This window comes from Orbicella faveolata, unplaced genomic scaffold (assembly GCF_042242905.1).
Source record: "Orbicella faveolata isolate gen_17 unplaced genomic scaffold, um_ofav_v1 contig_24, whole genome shotgun sequence".
In the NCBI taxonomy this organism is placed as follows: Eukaryota; Metazoa; Cnidaria; class Anthozoa; order Scleractinia; family Merulinidae; genus Orbicella; species Orbicella faveolata.
In genome coordinates, this window is record NW_028301552.1 from 29,914,043 (window position 1) to 29,930,000 (window position 15,958).

The following is a 15,958-nucleotide window of genomic DNA, read 5'->3' on the forward strand; positions in this document are numbered from 1 at the left end:
AGTGGTGATTAGAAAGTTTTAAAATGGCGAACGTTCAGTTTTAAAAAATTATTGTGAAATAGCCAAACCAAGTAGATCAGTTACTTTTGCTCTCCCATGAAGTTTCTAAAATGGTGCTAGCGAGTTGTGTCTTTCTGACAGTTAAGGGTTACTGACAGTTTACCAGTGGTTCGTTGGTTTAATTCTTTTTTATTATATGGCTGAATTGGTTCCTGATGAAATGGAGAGTTCTAATTAACAAATTGACGTCATTTTTTATGCGTCTGTCCTCTTATTGATGATAAATAGCGTCAAAACATTGTCAAAGTGGCTGTGGAACCACGAACCGCAGGCGAGTGGTTCCGCAGTAAACTACTTGATTATCCGTCTGTACTCTTATTGATGATAAAAATGAGCCAATCAGCACGCGAGAAATTAGAGAGTTATTGTAAAATTGGTCGGATCTCTTTAGCTGTCCAAATTTTGCAATACCGACCGCTATTTTGCAAGATAGACCGCTGACGGATAGTCTACAAAAAAAAAAAAAAGAAAAGAAACATTATGTTGAGCAGAAATCCTTGTAACTTCATGTTTGCATTTGGTGGACAATTTCAGGTAAATGTTCAGAAAAGCGAAGTGAGAAACTTAAATAAATGCTTACATTTCGCGGCCGCGTTTACCGAGAATGCACCCTGGAGATGGATCAATTTATAGAGCCGTTTTAAATTCGATGGTCCTCGCGTGCGGTTCGGTCGATGGACCTGAAAAAAAAAAAAAAAGAAAGAAAGAAAGAAAGAACGCACATACAAAACTCGACCAATATTTGTCAATACGGACCTCCCGCTAACTCAGTATCATAAATATCTTTTTCAGAAATTTCGAGAGCAAAGTGAAAATGAAACCGTTTTTGTCCGGTCACATTGTGTCAGGAAAATGAATATGTTATCTGTCATTCTTACGAAGCATTGACTAAGTGTTTAATTTTAGTAATTTTAGTAACTTTTAGGACAGGATCGTCGGTATAGAGGGAGATTTTCATCTGACCGGTCATCAGTTCAGAAAATTTTCACGGGAGTTAGATACAAGAAGAGACAAATATAAAAGAAGTTCAAGACAATATGCCTCTCGTTAACCGATTTCCTACCTACGATCCATACAGGTAAATTTAAGATCATTTTCTAAGGGATTGAGCTTCCATCAGTAGTATGCCCTTTGTGAAATTTACTATCGCAATGGCTTAGGAAGATTTTAGCCCTGATCTTTTACCCTTGTCCATGCTGGAGAGTTGGTTTGTGGTTGAAACTGAAGACATTTTACAAGAAGTTCAGAGCTCTGCTGGACAGCGTAATATTTAGAAATACAATTCAACAGAATGTTTAAAATCCAAATTCAAACTTTTAGCCGCTACTGTTAAAAACTATATACATTACAAAATAGATTGCACTTTGTCAAATTTTTAGGGACCTAACAGCGATGGGAAATTATTATTTGTCAAGAGGATTTATAGCTCTGTTTTCACTTAGCATTCAATTCATTTTGTCATTTTTTCCCCATTGCAGTTACTAGAACCGAGCTCCTTAAGGCCATGGCATTTTCTATGATTTATGGAGAGAAGCCGTTCTAGGTAGCGCTTACGAACAGCAAAAAGGAAACTCCCAACGAGCCATGGAAAAGCCTCACCAGGGACTAATAAAGATCGCTTGTGTGCTGATTGGGCATTACCAACCTGAAGAAATCTCGCTCGAGGTAGATAGCGAAAAGATCATCTTACATGGCCAACATCAATGCGAACAAGAAGATGGATTCGATAAAAGCGAGTTCATGAGAGTCTTCAAACTTCCTCCAGGTGTCGACCCGACAACTGTCACGTCACGAATTAACCTGAATAACGGTGTTCTCGTCATCGAGGGCATAAAACAACAGGAAGACAAAGCAAACGACGGTGAATTTGAGGCCAAGTTGTATTGTAAGGGTTTCAAACCAGAAGAGATCAAGCTCCATCTCCGTGGAATTATGCTGACCGTCACTGGAATACAGGAATCTGAACGTCATCAGTCACGTAACACGTACAGTCGTTGTATTGTGCTGCCCGATGACGTAGATCCCAGATCGGTGACGTCATGCTTGTCAAAAGAAGGCCTGCTGACGATAAAAGCATCCCGTGATCCAGCTATGTTGTCCCGGAAGAGTTCCGATGACATCACCATCACCAGGGAAACAAACGAAGAAAACGAGGAACCAAATCAGAAGACGAGCAGTATTGATGCGTGAGAAACTGCAATCTAGTTATAGACACTGTCAAAAGAGCCAATAGCTTGATTTCAAGACTTTCGTGAAGAATGCAATTATATATTTTTTCTGCTATTTTTTCTGTTTACGTCAAAAGTAAAAGTTGGGTTCTGGTGTCAACCGGCCACATAGTAGTTGTAAGATTTTGTAAGTCGGTTCTTCCTTATTGAAACTGAAAGGAATGAACTGCGTGTTGCACGTTTTATTAATACTGTTAATCTTCAGAACAGTTCATAGGAAATGCATAGGTGAGTTAATGTACTATAAATTTTGTTTGGCTGTAAGTATTTTGATGTTTAACTGTGCACTCCAGTATTGGTGTAATTACAAGAATGAGCTCGAGGTGAATTAATGAAATAAATATTTGAATTTAATTCTATGTTGCTTTCTGGTCTGTTTCAATAAGTTGTAAGTCATGTAGATATTTGTAACTTACCACAATGGAATTTAAACGACACATTTGAATTAAAAGGTTACAAAGTGTTTCAAATACAAGGTTTTTTTTTCGAACACATGTACACAGCATCGAGTCACAAACGCTATTCACTTGATTCTGAAGATGACTTCCGCTCACGTTGTCGAAACGTCAGTCACCAACAACAGTTCTTTTCATAACCATGACGGGAAGCACGGGGCTTCTACTGAAAGTACCGCAGAGAAATGGTAGGAAATTTTCCTAGCATTCCTTACATACTCTCACTAGGGTTCTTCGTTTTGCGGCCAGAGAAGCGTCATAATCTGTTTCAGTGACATGTCGATGATATGAAATGAAAAATAAACCAGAAAGGGCGAATGAAACATGAGAGAAGCTTTAAAATGAAGTCACGATATTAACAGTGCTTTAAAAGTAAATAGTGCGTTCGAGTCATTCCCGATGCTTTCAAATGATGGCTGACTCAGCTGACGCCAATAATCTGGAGCAAAACAAGGTCATTATGTATGGGATCACGTCTAAACACACGTGAACAAAGACTTGGGCAGGAGAAAAACGTGAGCAGCCAAAACCGGGGAATGCCGATAAATCAAGTAATCCTGCAATGATGAACGAATTACACGACATGAACTTTCCTCTGCTTCTCCCCCTGAACCAAGTTTAGATCTACGAACTGAACTTAAAGATACCAAAGTGCCTACGAATGGATGTTGAGCGCGGCGAGCAGACGTAAATGTCTTGTTTACCCAATGAAAGCCATCACAAATAAACTTTGATCTTGCATCGAGATGCTTGTCCGGGCGTAGAGAAGCGTTTGATTAATCAATCTAAAACAGATCTTAAGGAATAAAAACCCAGATGATCTGGAATACTTCTCTAAGTATGTCATTGGCAGTAGAAGCCACGTGCAGTATTATCATGCTCGGCAATTGAAGTTATTGTGTAGAAAATATCGCACAATTACCCAGCCGAGGGGAAAAAAAAAAAAAAAAAAAAAAGTGGAGAAACTTGGTACATGGAGCTAAGATACATTGTCAGTGCTTTAAGTGACCATGCACGGCTACCAATAACTTGGCCAATCGCTTGGCCAATGGCTCGTACACGCAACGAATCGTAAGAGTCTCGCGTGTTTTCGCGCGTTCAGAGATCAGCCACACTCTCGATTTCGGTGTTAGCATCTCAAACTATGCTTACTAAATTTTTTAAAGATGCTACTTTAAGCCCTCCCTCGAATCTACACACGCGTATTTTACTTGTGGAAAACTGTCGATTTGCTCAGTGTTTAGGTTGGAGATTCTCGCCCATATCAACTTTCTTTTCTCTCGTAAGTTCTCGCGCGTTTAGAGATGCGCCACACTCGCGTTTTAGGTGCGGGCATCCCGACCAATGCTTACCTAACATTTTAAAGATGCTACTTTTAGCCCTCCCCCAAATCTACACACGTGTATTTCACTTCAGGAAGTCTATCGATTTGGACAGTGCTTGGGTAAGAGATTCTCGCCCCTATCAACTTAATTTCCTTTTCTCTCGTAAGTTCACGCGCATTTAGAAATACGCCAAACTCTTGTTTTAGGTGCGGGGATCCCAAACAAAACTTACCTAACTTTTTAACGATGCTACTTTTAACCCTCTCCCAAATCTACACACGTGTATTTCACTTGTGGAAGTCGTTCGATTTGGAAAGTGCTTGGGTAAGAGATTCTCGCTTATATCAACTTTCTTTTCTCTCGTACGTTCTCGCGCGTTAAGAGATGCGTTACACTCGCGTTTTAACAGCGGGGATCCCAACCAATGCTTACCTGACTTTTTAAAGATGCAACTTTTAGCCCTCCCCCAAATCTACGCACGTGTATTTATTTTGTGGAAGTCCATCGATTTGGGTTGGATATTCTCACCCATATCAACTTTCTTTTCTCTCGTAAGTTCTCGCGCGTTTAGAGATGCGCCACTCTCGCGGTTTTGGTGTTTGGATCTCAAACTGTGCTTACTGGACTTTTTAAAGATGCTAGATTTGGCCCTTTCTCAACCTACACACGTGTATTTCACTTGTGGTACTCTGTCGCTTTAAACAATGTTGGCGATTCTCGCCCATTTTTTTTTTCTCTCGCGTGTTTTCCCGAATTTAGAATTGCGCCACACTCGCGATTTCGGTGTCGGCATCTCAAACTATGCTTAGTGGAATTTTTGAAGATGCTAGATTTGGCCCTTTCTTAAATCTACAGAAGTGTATTTCACTTGTATAAGTCTATCGATTTAAAGAGTGTTTGGGTGCAAGATTCTCGCCTATATCAACTTTCTTTTCTCTCGTAAGTTTTCGCGCGTTTAGAGATGCGCCACACTCGCGTTTTAGCTGCAGGGATCCCAACCAATACTTACCAAACTTTTTAAAGATGCTACTTATAGCTCTTCCGTCGAATCTACACATGTATATTTCACTTGTAGAAGTCTATCGATTTGGACAGTGCTAGGGTAAGAGATTCTCGCCCATAACAACGTTCTTTTCTCTAGTAAGTTCTCGTGCGTTTAGAGATGGACCAAACTCGCGGTTTTGGTGTCGGCATCTCAAACTATGTTTATTGGACTTTATAAAGATGCTATATTTGGCCCTTTCTCAAATCTACACACGTGTATTTCACTTGTGGCAGTCTGTCGCTTTGGACAATGCTTAGGTTGAAGATTGTCGCCTAAGAAAGTTAGGGGAAATATTAATGGGGTAGAACATGTTTAGATCAGATAAAACAGGACACTAATTGAGTAGGAAATCGTTGAGCTGGATTTAACAGGATACAAGATATTTAGGACAAAAATTAATAGGATAAGGGATACACCGACACCCCCCCCCCCCCCCCCTCCCCCTCCCACTATGGGGCCTCAACAATGGTCTGCTATTTAGGATAAAATAAAAGTATGTCAACTGCTATAAGCATTTATTCTGGACTCTTAGTACTTATAACGCGGCGGAATATGAAAGGATTGTATCAGATTTTAGGGGTTTGAGGTTAGGAAACGGAGCTCCTTGTTAGTGATTTCGAAGCCCACACTTGTTACACTGAATAGATAGATAAAGACGGTGCTGGAGAAATAAACAGAGAACTAAATGTGTCCCGAATTCTGTACCGTGTAACATGAATTTCTTACATGACAACCTTTGTGTCTGCAAAGAGATCAAGGCACAATAGTCCACATTATATTTGTAAACAACTATCCTAATCTCATTGACAGCGATTAGTTTTTGACGAGAATTTTCATTTGTTACAAATAGAATACGGATAGAACCCCGATAAAAAGCCTCTTACTTTTTTTTTTTGTTCAGCATCATACTTGTGTCTTTCGCTGCCCGAGATGTCATCAAATGCTGCGAAAGGCAACAGACTGACAAGTAGTGCGCAAGAAGTAGTGATAAGCGGCGTTTTATTGAAACTCCTTTTTCTAAGCGGTTCCACTTTTGCCTCAGAGAAGGAAATGCTCAGAAAATTACTGAAGAACAATTTACAGTACGGTTCATGTTGACTTGTTCCTGAAAGGGAAACCCTATTTGACAAGGCCAAAATATGATATAGCGACAATCGTGGTGTTCACCCTGTCCTAGCAAATTCTACTCTTCCAGTCCCTGCTGAAGAAATTAAACCTAAAGGCTGGGCCCTGAAAATGACGACAAAGGCCACTCGTTTCAATGAAAAACAAAAAAACTACCTTGGAGAAAAGTTTTTCTCGGGTCAGGAGACGGCCATAAAAGTCAAAGCAATTACTGTAGCACAAAAGATGAGGCGCTCAAAAGAAGAGGCTAGAATTAGGCGGTCCACCTTTGATGAGTTCCTGACTCCTTGCCCCGTTTAATCCTTCCTCTCGAGAACGGCTTCAAAGCTCAGAAACAGACAGGAGAAGGTCCTCCAAGAAGACACCACAGCCGCTGAGAATCAAGCCGCAGATATTTTTGACAAGTGTCAGTTAACTCATCCAATTGCTTATGACTCATTCAACTTGTGTGCCTTAAACGCATCTATAATGTCTTTAAAAAGCTAAGCGTCAACATTAGTGCTTCGCTTGATAGATGGGGGTATTTTCAAGTGCCCTGCATAGGGTCGAAAACTAGTCTTGTGCAGGCATACAGCTGTGCTCCATCACAGAAATGAACTACATTAGCGGCTGTGGGGTGCCTCAAGCTCATAACGAATGGTGCCTACAAAATACAAACGTGTTTCCGCCAGATTAAGAAAACGTGGAAAAAGTAGATCTTAGCCAGGGTTATTAGAATCCACACAGAAAACTGGGGGTAGTCATTAATTTTTCCGAGATAATGAGCTACTGGTAGCATTTTTCTGAAAAAAAGGTAAAGATATTTCTTCACAGAATCTCTGAAGGTTCGCCTTTACATGCAGAAAACTAAACATATTAAAAAAACACCTTTAAACTACGTGGTAAGTGGTAACATAAAAACCTCTTTTGATATGTATTTAATGACAGAATCGTCGCAACAGCGCTTTGAGCGTCCCTGGACAGCACTCCTCTGGCTTAGCCAAAATACAGTCTACATAACTTTTCCTCACAGCCAAAAACTAATGTATTGTTGAATAGGCTTGCCACTTCCAATTCATACCATAAAATGTAGCTGTAATCACCCCTTTTTCAAAAGTTAAATGAGTTGTTTCATCCTTTCGAAAACTTTGTCGGTGTCCGTTACATTTTTTCCTGTTACTTCCCAAGCAAGTTAAACATTGACGTCTCTCGCAGTTGTTTTGCGCGCGCATTATGCCATCTACAGTTGAATATCAGTGTGATTTTTTCTACGGATACGATAAAAGCTAGTTTTTCAGTTGGAGGCCGTTCACAGTTAGTGCTTAGCGATATGCTGCTTTTCTGGTAATCCCGGTTTTAGTATAGGCTCGTAATTTTAGTGCGAAATTTGTTTCGGCCACAATAGGACTTTTTTTTTAAGTCGCACGCTTGGTAGGGTAGTTAATTACGTCACTAGTTCCAACCCAAGCGTGCGCCTGATGTTTATATATACCATGCCTTACGTAATGCACAGACCGTGTGCCCACAAAAAAGAAGGCACCGTCTTTAACTGCCCTTCGGTAATTTTCTGAGCATTTTCTTTTCTGACGCAAAAGTGAAACGGCTAAGAAAATGTAAGGAGTTTCAATAAAACGCGTACGTCGCTTACCATTAGTTCCTGCGCACTATTCGTCAGTCTGTTGTCTTTTGCAAAATTTGATGGCACTTCCGGCAGCGAAAGACACAACTGTTCCGCTTTATCTGATCTAAACATGCTCTACCCCATTAATTTTTCCCCTAACTTTCTTGCATCCTATTAATTTTTTTACCCAAAAATCCAGTATCCTGAAAACCCCTAATAGGGCCTCACTGATGAACTGATGAAGCTGATGAAGAAACACAGATCATAATCTTTTGACTTGATACTGTCTACCGTTTTCTTTTTTCTTTTTTCTTTTTTTTTTTCTAATAAACGACCCCCCTCCCCCACCTACACACCTATCCAGCAAAAATAACCCTAGAAAATGCCTGCAAGCAGAAGCTCATGTTCAAACCATTCTGGGAAAGCCAGTTACTAGTTTAGCCACGGAATTGCCTAAAATGGCTTTAATGTCGGTTACATTTTCACTTCCTACCCACCTTACCCCTACCCGTTGGAATGTGCATTTATCAAATGTAACGCAATCTGTGGAATAATGGCGGGTGCACAACAGATAAAAACTGAACTGAGCTTAAACGAGTTCTTGATGAGAATCCTCGATTAAGAGGAGGATTTTAAAGGCTGCTAACAGACTTCTGGGTCAGTTAGGATCTCAGCAAATTGTTAAACTTCTTGTAAACGGCGGCTCATGAGACGAAAGACAAATAATATTGATAGATATTATGAAGCGGACTTCGGAGAGTTGAAATCTGCTTAACCGTGGCGATGTCTGAGAGTGATTTCGTACACCGAAAATGTGGCTGAAACATACTGGAAATATAACATGAGGCATCGTGGAACATCCAGTTGTCGACATGTCGCGAGGTAAGTGGAATATATCATTATTTTCTCTGTGCATCGTTATTTTCACGTTATTATGCTAATTAGGACGACGGTCTTTGTTGACAAAAGCACAGCTTAAACTTCTTCTTCTAACATTTTACAGTTTTAACTGCCCCAAATTGACATAAAGTTCTGAAAATAGTATTTTCTAAATAAAGCAAAGAAATACGGTTTCATTTTCAACAAGAAAGAACCGAAATCTTACGAAATCTCACGGACCATAATGTGGCCGGTAGATCGGCAACAAAACTTATCTTTACCGTCAGACGAAATTAACTACTTTTGATAAGAAAAAAAGTAGAGAAATATATAATTGCATATTTCATGAAAGTTTAAAAATTAAGCTATTGGCTCTTTTAACAATGTCTATAACTAAATTACAATTTCTCAGGCATCAGCGCCGGCCGTCCTCTGTTTTTCCTCCTCCTCTGTTTCCTTGGCGATGGTGATGTCATCGGAACTCTTGCGGGACAACATAGCTGGGTCACGGGATGCTTTTATCGTCAGCAGGCCTTCTTTTGACAAGCATGAAGTCACCGATCTGGGATCTACGTCATCGGGCAGCACAATACAACGACTGTACGTGTTACGTGACTGATGACGTTCAGATTCCTGTATTCCAGTGACGGTCAGCATATTTCCACGGAGATGGAGCTTGATCTCTTCTGGTTTGAAACCATTAAAATCCAACTTGGCCTCAAATTCACCGTCGTTTCCTTTGTCTTGCTCTTGTTTTATTCCCTCGATGACGAGAACACGGTTATCTAGGTTAATTCGTGACGTGACAGTTGTCGGGTCGACACCTGGAGGAAGTTTGAAGACTCTCGTGAACTCGCTCTTATCGAATCCATCTTTTTGTTCGCATTGATGCTGGCCATGTAAGATGATCTTTTCGCTATCTACCTCAAGCGAGATTTCTTCAGGTTGGTAATGCCCAATCAGCACACAAGCGATCTTTACTGCTCCGTGGTGAGGCCTTTCCATGGCTCGTTGGTAGTTTGTTTGTCGCTGTTCGTAAGCACCAGCTAGAACAGTTTCTCTCCATAAATCAAAGAAAACGCCATAGCCTCTAGGAGCTCGGTTGTAGTAACTGCAATAGGAAAAATGGAACTATTTGAACGCTAAAGACACAGCAATATATTTTCCTCACCCATAACATTTTCTGAACGCATCTAGGTCCCTTAAAAGTTTATAAAGTAGAACCTTTCTTGTAATGTATGGACATATCTTGTTCACGGTAAATCTGGCTAAAATTCTGAATTTGGATATTAAACATTTTATTTGTTGAGTAAATGTATTTTGTACGCTGTTCAACAGAGCCCTAAGCTTCTTGTAAAATGTCTTCAGTTGCAACCACAAACCAATTCTTCAGCATAGACATGCGTAAAAGATCCGTGCTAAAAATCTTCCTGAACCGTTTCGATCGAAACGTTTTACAAAAGTGCATACTACCGAGGCTCAGAAAATGATTTGAAATTTACCTGTATGGATCGTAGGTTGGAAATCGGTTAACGAGAGGCATGCTGTCTTGAAATTCTTCTCTTGATATTTGTCTCTTCTTGTATCTTGCTTGTAGCTTCCTTGAAAACTTTGTAAACTTATGATCGCTCAGTTAAAGACCCCCTTATATATCCGACGATTCTCTTCTGAAACGATTGAAATTAGTAACATTATACACTAAGTTAATGCTTCGTCAGTATGACAGAAAACATGTTGACCATGACTCAGTGAGAGTGGCGAAAACTATTTCGTTTTCATTTTTGTGCTGACGCGGGTAATTTCTAAGAAAAAGATAAAGAATTAAACAATAAATAACTGGACAGCTTACCGTGAAAACTAAACTTTGTTGGCATGATAAGGGTTTCCGGCTGCCCGCTCAGACACGTGGAATTTAGGTGAAACTAACAAACGGATCACAATCTCGATTGGTTATAAAAAAAACCCTTGATAGTTTTCATAAGATTTTCAGATTTCTTGTAAGAACTGGTTTTGAAGAAGCTAAGCAACATGACATGTACTCTTTTGGTGTTGCTGCACGTGAAATTTTTGGACCTCTCGATCGTAAAAAAATGTTCATGCTAGTTTTGATTGGTTGATGTTCTCCTAATTCACCCTGGGGTTTTCAGTAAATCCAGCAGATGTAGTTTAGATTTTTCTGGTGAGTCTCGAAAAAAATCGTGTGCTGAAATGTTAACTTCACTGTGCTACCTAAATACTGTAGGTGTTTCGTTCTTGTTCATTTTAAAGACGTAATATTTGATTGCAGGAGCCCATAATCTGGAATCTCCATCTCTCATACTAAACCTGGGCCGTCAACTGTTCCCTTGTTGCCTGGGCTTCTGGTCCGATTACAGGAGCTCCTTGTCATTATTAATATTTGTTGCATTATTTCTGTTTGACGAATGTTCTTATTATGGCTTAGTTTTAATTTGATCAATTAATTATGTAATTATCATTACAATAATGCCATGGTTTAATTTGAATATGCACAGCCATCATTTCTCTTTTGTAAAGGTTGAATTAAATATGCAATCATCATGTACATTGTGTAATGTTTCGATTTAAATATACAATTCTCATCTCTGTTATTGAAAAGTTAAATTTAAATAGCGTCACGCCATCTCGACCACCTAATTCGATTCTATCTAAAGATTGTGATAGATTATTTGGAATCATTGGCGCAATTTAAATTGTGTCACGGCTCAATGTATTATGTGATGTTTAATTTAAGTTAATTAGTGGTGATTAGAAAGTTTTAAAATGGCGAACGTTCAGTTTTAAAAAATTATTGTGAAATAGCCAAGCCAAGTAGATCAGTTACTTTTGCTCTCCCATGAAGTTTCTAAAATGGTGCTAGCGAGTTGTGTCTTTCTGACAGTTAAGGGCTAATGACAGTTAACCAGTGGTTCGTTGGTTTAATTCTTTTTTATTATATGGCTGAATTGGTTCCTGATGAAATGGAGAGTTCTAATTAACAAATTGACGTCATTTTTTATGCGTCTGTCCTCTTATTGATGATAAGTAGCGTCAAAACATTGTCAAAGTGGCTGTGGAACCACGAACCGCAGGCGAGTGGTTCCGCAGTAAACTACTTGATTATCCGTCTGTACTCTTATTGATGATAAAAATGAGCCAATCAGCACGCGAGAAATTAGAGAGTTATTGTAAAATTGGTCGGATCTCTTTAGCTGTCCAAATTTTGCAATACCGACCGCTATTTTGCAAGATGGACCGCTGACGGATAGTCTACAAAGAAAAAAAAAAAAAAGAAAAGAAACATTATGTTGAGCAGAAATCCTTGCAACTTCATGTTTGCATTTGGTGGACAATTTCAGGTAAATGTTCAGAAAAGCGAAGTGAGAAACTTAAATAAATGCTTACATTTCGCGGCCGCGTTTACCGAGAATGCACCCTGGAGATGGATCAATTTATAGAGCCGTTTTAAATTCGATGGTCCTCGCGTGCGGTTTGGTCGATGGACCTGAAAAAAAAAGAAAGAAAGAAAGAAAGAAAGAAAGAAAGAAAGAAAGAAAGAAAGAAAGAAAGAAAGAAAGAAAGAAAGAACGCACATACAAAACTCGACCAATATTTGTCAATACGGACCTCCCGCTAACTCAGTATCATAAATATCTTTTTCGGAAATTTCGAGAGCAAAATGAAATTGAAACCGTTTTTGTCCGGTCACATTGTGTCAGGAAAATGAATATGTTATCTGTCATTCTTACGAAGCATTGACTAAGTGTTTAATTTTAGTAATTTTAGTAACTTTTAGGACAGGATCGTCGGTATAGAAGGAGATTTTCATCTGACCGGTCATCAGTTCAGAAAATTTTCACGGGAGTTAGATACAAGAAGAGACAAATATAAAAGAAGTTCAAGACAATATGCCTCTCGTTAACCGATTTCCTACCTACGATCCATACAGGTAAATTTAAGATCATTTTCTAAGGGATTGAGCTTCCATCAGTAGTATGCCCTTTGTGAAAATTTACTATCGCAATGGCTTAGGAAGATTTTAGCCCTGATCTTTTACCCTTGTCCATGCTGGAGAGTTGGTTTGTGGTTGAAACTGAAGACATTTTACAAGAAGTTTAGAGCTCTGCTGGACAGCGTAATATTTAGAAATACAATTCAACAGAATGTTTAAAATCCAAATTCAAACTTTTAGCCACTACTGTTAAAAACTATATACATTACAAAATAGATTGCACTTTGTCAAATTTTTAGGGACCTAACAGCGATGGGAAATTATTATTTGTCAAGAGGATTTATAGCTCTGTTTTCACTTAGCATTCAATTCATTTTGTCATTTTTTCCCCATTGCAGTTACTACAACCGAGCTCCTAGAGGCCATGGCATTTTCTATGATTTATGGAGAGAAGCCGTTCTAGGTAGCGCTTACGAACAGCAAAAAGGAAACTCCCAACGAGCCATGGAAAAGCCTCACCAGGGAACAATAAAGATCGCTTGTGTGCTGATTGGGCATTACCAACCTGAAGAAATCTCGCTCGAGGTAGATAGCGAAAAGATCATCTTACATTGCCAACATCAATGCGAACAAGAAGATGGATTCGATAAAAGCGAGTTCATGAGAGTCTTCAAACTTCCTCTAGGTGTCGACCCGACAACTGTCACGTCACGAATTAACCTTAATAACGGTGTTCTCGTCATCGAGGGCATAAAACAACAGGAAGACAAAGCAAACGACGGTGAATTTGAGACCAAGTTGGATTTTAATGGTTTCAAACCAGAAGAGATCAAGCTCCATCTCCGTGGAAATATGCTAACCGTCACTGGAATACAGGAATCTGAACGTCATCAGTCACGTAAAACGTACAGTCGTTGTATTGTGCTGCCCGATGACGTAGATCCCAGATCGGTGACGTCATGCTTGTCAAAAGATGGTCTGCTGATTATAAAAGCATCACGTGATCCAGCCATGTTGTCCTGCAAGAGTTCAGATGACATCACCATCACCAGGGAAACAAACGAAGAAAACGAGGAACCAAATCAGAAGACGAGCAGTATTGATGCATGAGAAACTGCAATCTAGTTATAGACACTGTCAAAAGAGCCAATAGCTTAATTTAAAGAGTTTCGTGAAGTATGCAATTATATATTTTTTCTGCTATTTTTTCTGTTTACGTCGAAAGTAAAAGTTGGGTTCTGGTGTCAACCGGCCACATAATAGTTGTAAGATTTTGTATGTCGGTTCTTCCTTATTGAAACTGAAAGGAATGAACTGCGTGTTGCATGTTTTATTAATACTGTTAATCTTCAGAACAGTTCATAGCAAATGCATAGGTGAGTTAATGTACTATAAATTTTGTTTGGCTGTAAGTATTTTGATGTTTAACTGTGCACTCCAGTATTGGTGTAATTACAAGAATGAGGTGAATTAATGAAATAAATATTTGAATTTAATTCTATGTTGCTTTCTGGTCTGTTTCAATAAGTTGTAAGTCATGTAGATATTTGTAACTTACCACAATGTAATTTAAACGGCACATTTGAATTAAAAGGTTACAACGTGTTTCAAATACAAGGTTTTTTTTTTCCGAACTCATGTACACAGCATCGAGTCACAAACGCTATTCACTTGATTCTGAAGATGACTTCCGCTCAGGTTATCGAAACGTCAGTCACCAACAACAGTTCTTTTCATAACCATGACGGGAAACACGGGGCTTCTACTGTAAATACCGCAGAGAAATGGTAGGAAATTTTCCTAGCATTCCTCACATACTCTCACTAGGGTTCTTCGTTTTGCGGCCAGAGAAGCGTCATAATCTGTTTCAGTGACATGTCGATGATATGAAATGAAAAATAAACCAGAAAGGGCGAATGAAACATGAGAGAAGCTTTAAAATGAAGTCACGATATTAACAGTGCTTTAAAAGTAAATAGTGCGTTCGAGTCATTCCCGATGCTTTCAAATGATGGCGGACTCAGCTGACGCCAATAATCTGGAACAAAACAAGGTCATTATGTATGGGATCTACTTTGATGTATAAAGTTAAACATAAGTTATGCCCCTATTATCTCTGTGATTTTTTCAGTAATAACCCTAGTACGTATAACTTAAAACAATCTGACTTTACAATGACAAGGTTTAACTCGGTGAAATATGGTAAGCACTCGATCAGATATCTAGGACCCAAATTGTGGTCAAAATTACCAAAGAGCATGAGAGAGGCCACATCTCTCAGCACTTTTAAGACGAACATCAGAAATCTCAACAATCTTGATGCATTATTAGATGATGGCTGCAGAGGCTGTCCGCTCTGCTCCTCCTAAAGAATTTTTTTTTAAGTACGTATTATTGTATTATAAAATCCACTGTACATAGTCTCATAACATATTTTAACTTGGATTTAAATTTCACTATTGTAAATAGCTATAGGTTTTTTTTTTTTTTAGTATTTTCTTCTAATTTAACTCGTTTTTGTTATGTCCCCGTATTAGTAGGGGAGTTTTTCCCCAGCTAGGTGGTTGATGACATTCTTAATAAAGTTTCTATCTATCTATCTATTTATCTATCTATCTATCTATCTATCTATCTATCTATCTATCTATCTATCTATCTATCTATCTATCTATCTATCTATCACGTCTAAACACACGTGAACAAAGACTTGGGCAGGAGAAAAACGTGAGCAGCCAAAATCGGGGAATGCCGATAAATCAAGTAATCCTGCAATGATGAACGAATTACACAACATGAACTTTCCTCTGCTTCTCCCCCTGAACCAAGTTCAGATCTACGAACTGAACTTAAAGATACCAAAGTGCCTACGAATGGATGTTGAGCGCGGCGAGCAGACGTAAATGTCTTGTTTACCTAATGAAAGCCATCACAAATAAACTTTGATCTTGCATCGAGATGCTTGTCCGGGCGTAGAGAAGCGTTTGATTAATCAATCTAAAGCAGATCTTAAGGAATAAAAACCCAGATGATCTGGAATATTTCTCTAAGTACGTCATTGGCAGTAGGAGCCACGTGCGGTATTATCATGCTCGGCAATTGAAGTTATTGTGTAGAAAATATCGCATAATTACCCAGCCGAGGGCAAAAAAAAAAAAAAAAAAAAAAAAAAAAGAGGAGAAACTTGGTACATGGAGCTAAGATAGATTGTCAGTGCTCCAAGTGACCATGCACGGCTACCAATAACTTGGCCAATCGCTTGGCCAATGGCTCGTACACGCAACGAATCGTAAGA

The 15,958-nt window shown here is 39.0% G+C and overlaps 3 protein-coding genes across 3 annotated transcripts; 2 read left to right on the forward strand and 1 right to left on the reverse strand.

Annotated features, from left to right (window-relative positions):
- The first annotated feature begins 1,452 nt into the window (after nt 1-1,452).
- Nucleotides 1,453-2,784, forward strand: LOC149111256 (uncharacterized). Its single transcript, XM_089292261.1, is given in 1 exon segment — nt 1,453-2,784. A coding segment is annotated over 1 exon segment (798 nt). The 3' UTR covers nt 2,251-2,784.
- Nucleotides 2,785-8,131: 5,347 nt separating this feature from the next.
- Nucleotides 8,132-10,388, reverse strand: LOC149111257 (uncharacterized). Its single transcript, XM_089292509.1, has 2 exons — nt 10,220-10,388; nt 8,132-9,828 (listed from the first exon to the last, which is right to left on the reverse strand). The coding sequence occupies exons 1-2, from the start codon at nt 10,258-10,260 to the stop codon at nt 9,126-9,128; spliced, it is 744 nt and encodes a 247-aa protein (XP_089148635.1). The 5' UTR covers nt 10,261-10,388; the 3' UTR covers nt 8,132-9,125.
- A 2,132-nt stretch (nt 10,389-12,520) lies between these two features.
- LOC149111258 (uncharacterized) lies at nt 12,521-14,243 on the forward strand. Its single transcript, XM_089292226.1, has 2 exons — nt 12,521-12,663; nt 13,065-14,243. The coding sequence occupies exons 1-2, from the start codon at nt 12,623-12,625 to the stop codon at nt 13,774-13,776; spliced, it is 753 nt and encodes a 250-aa protein (XP_089148352.1). The 5' UTR covers nt 12,521-12,622; the 3' UTR covers nt 13,777-14,243.
- Nucleotides 14,244-15,958: the final 1,715 nt, after the last annotated feature.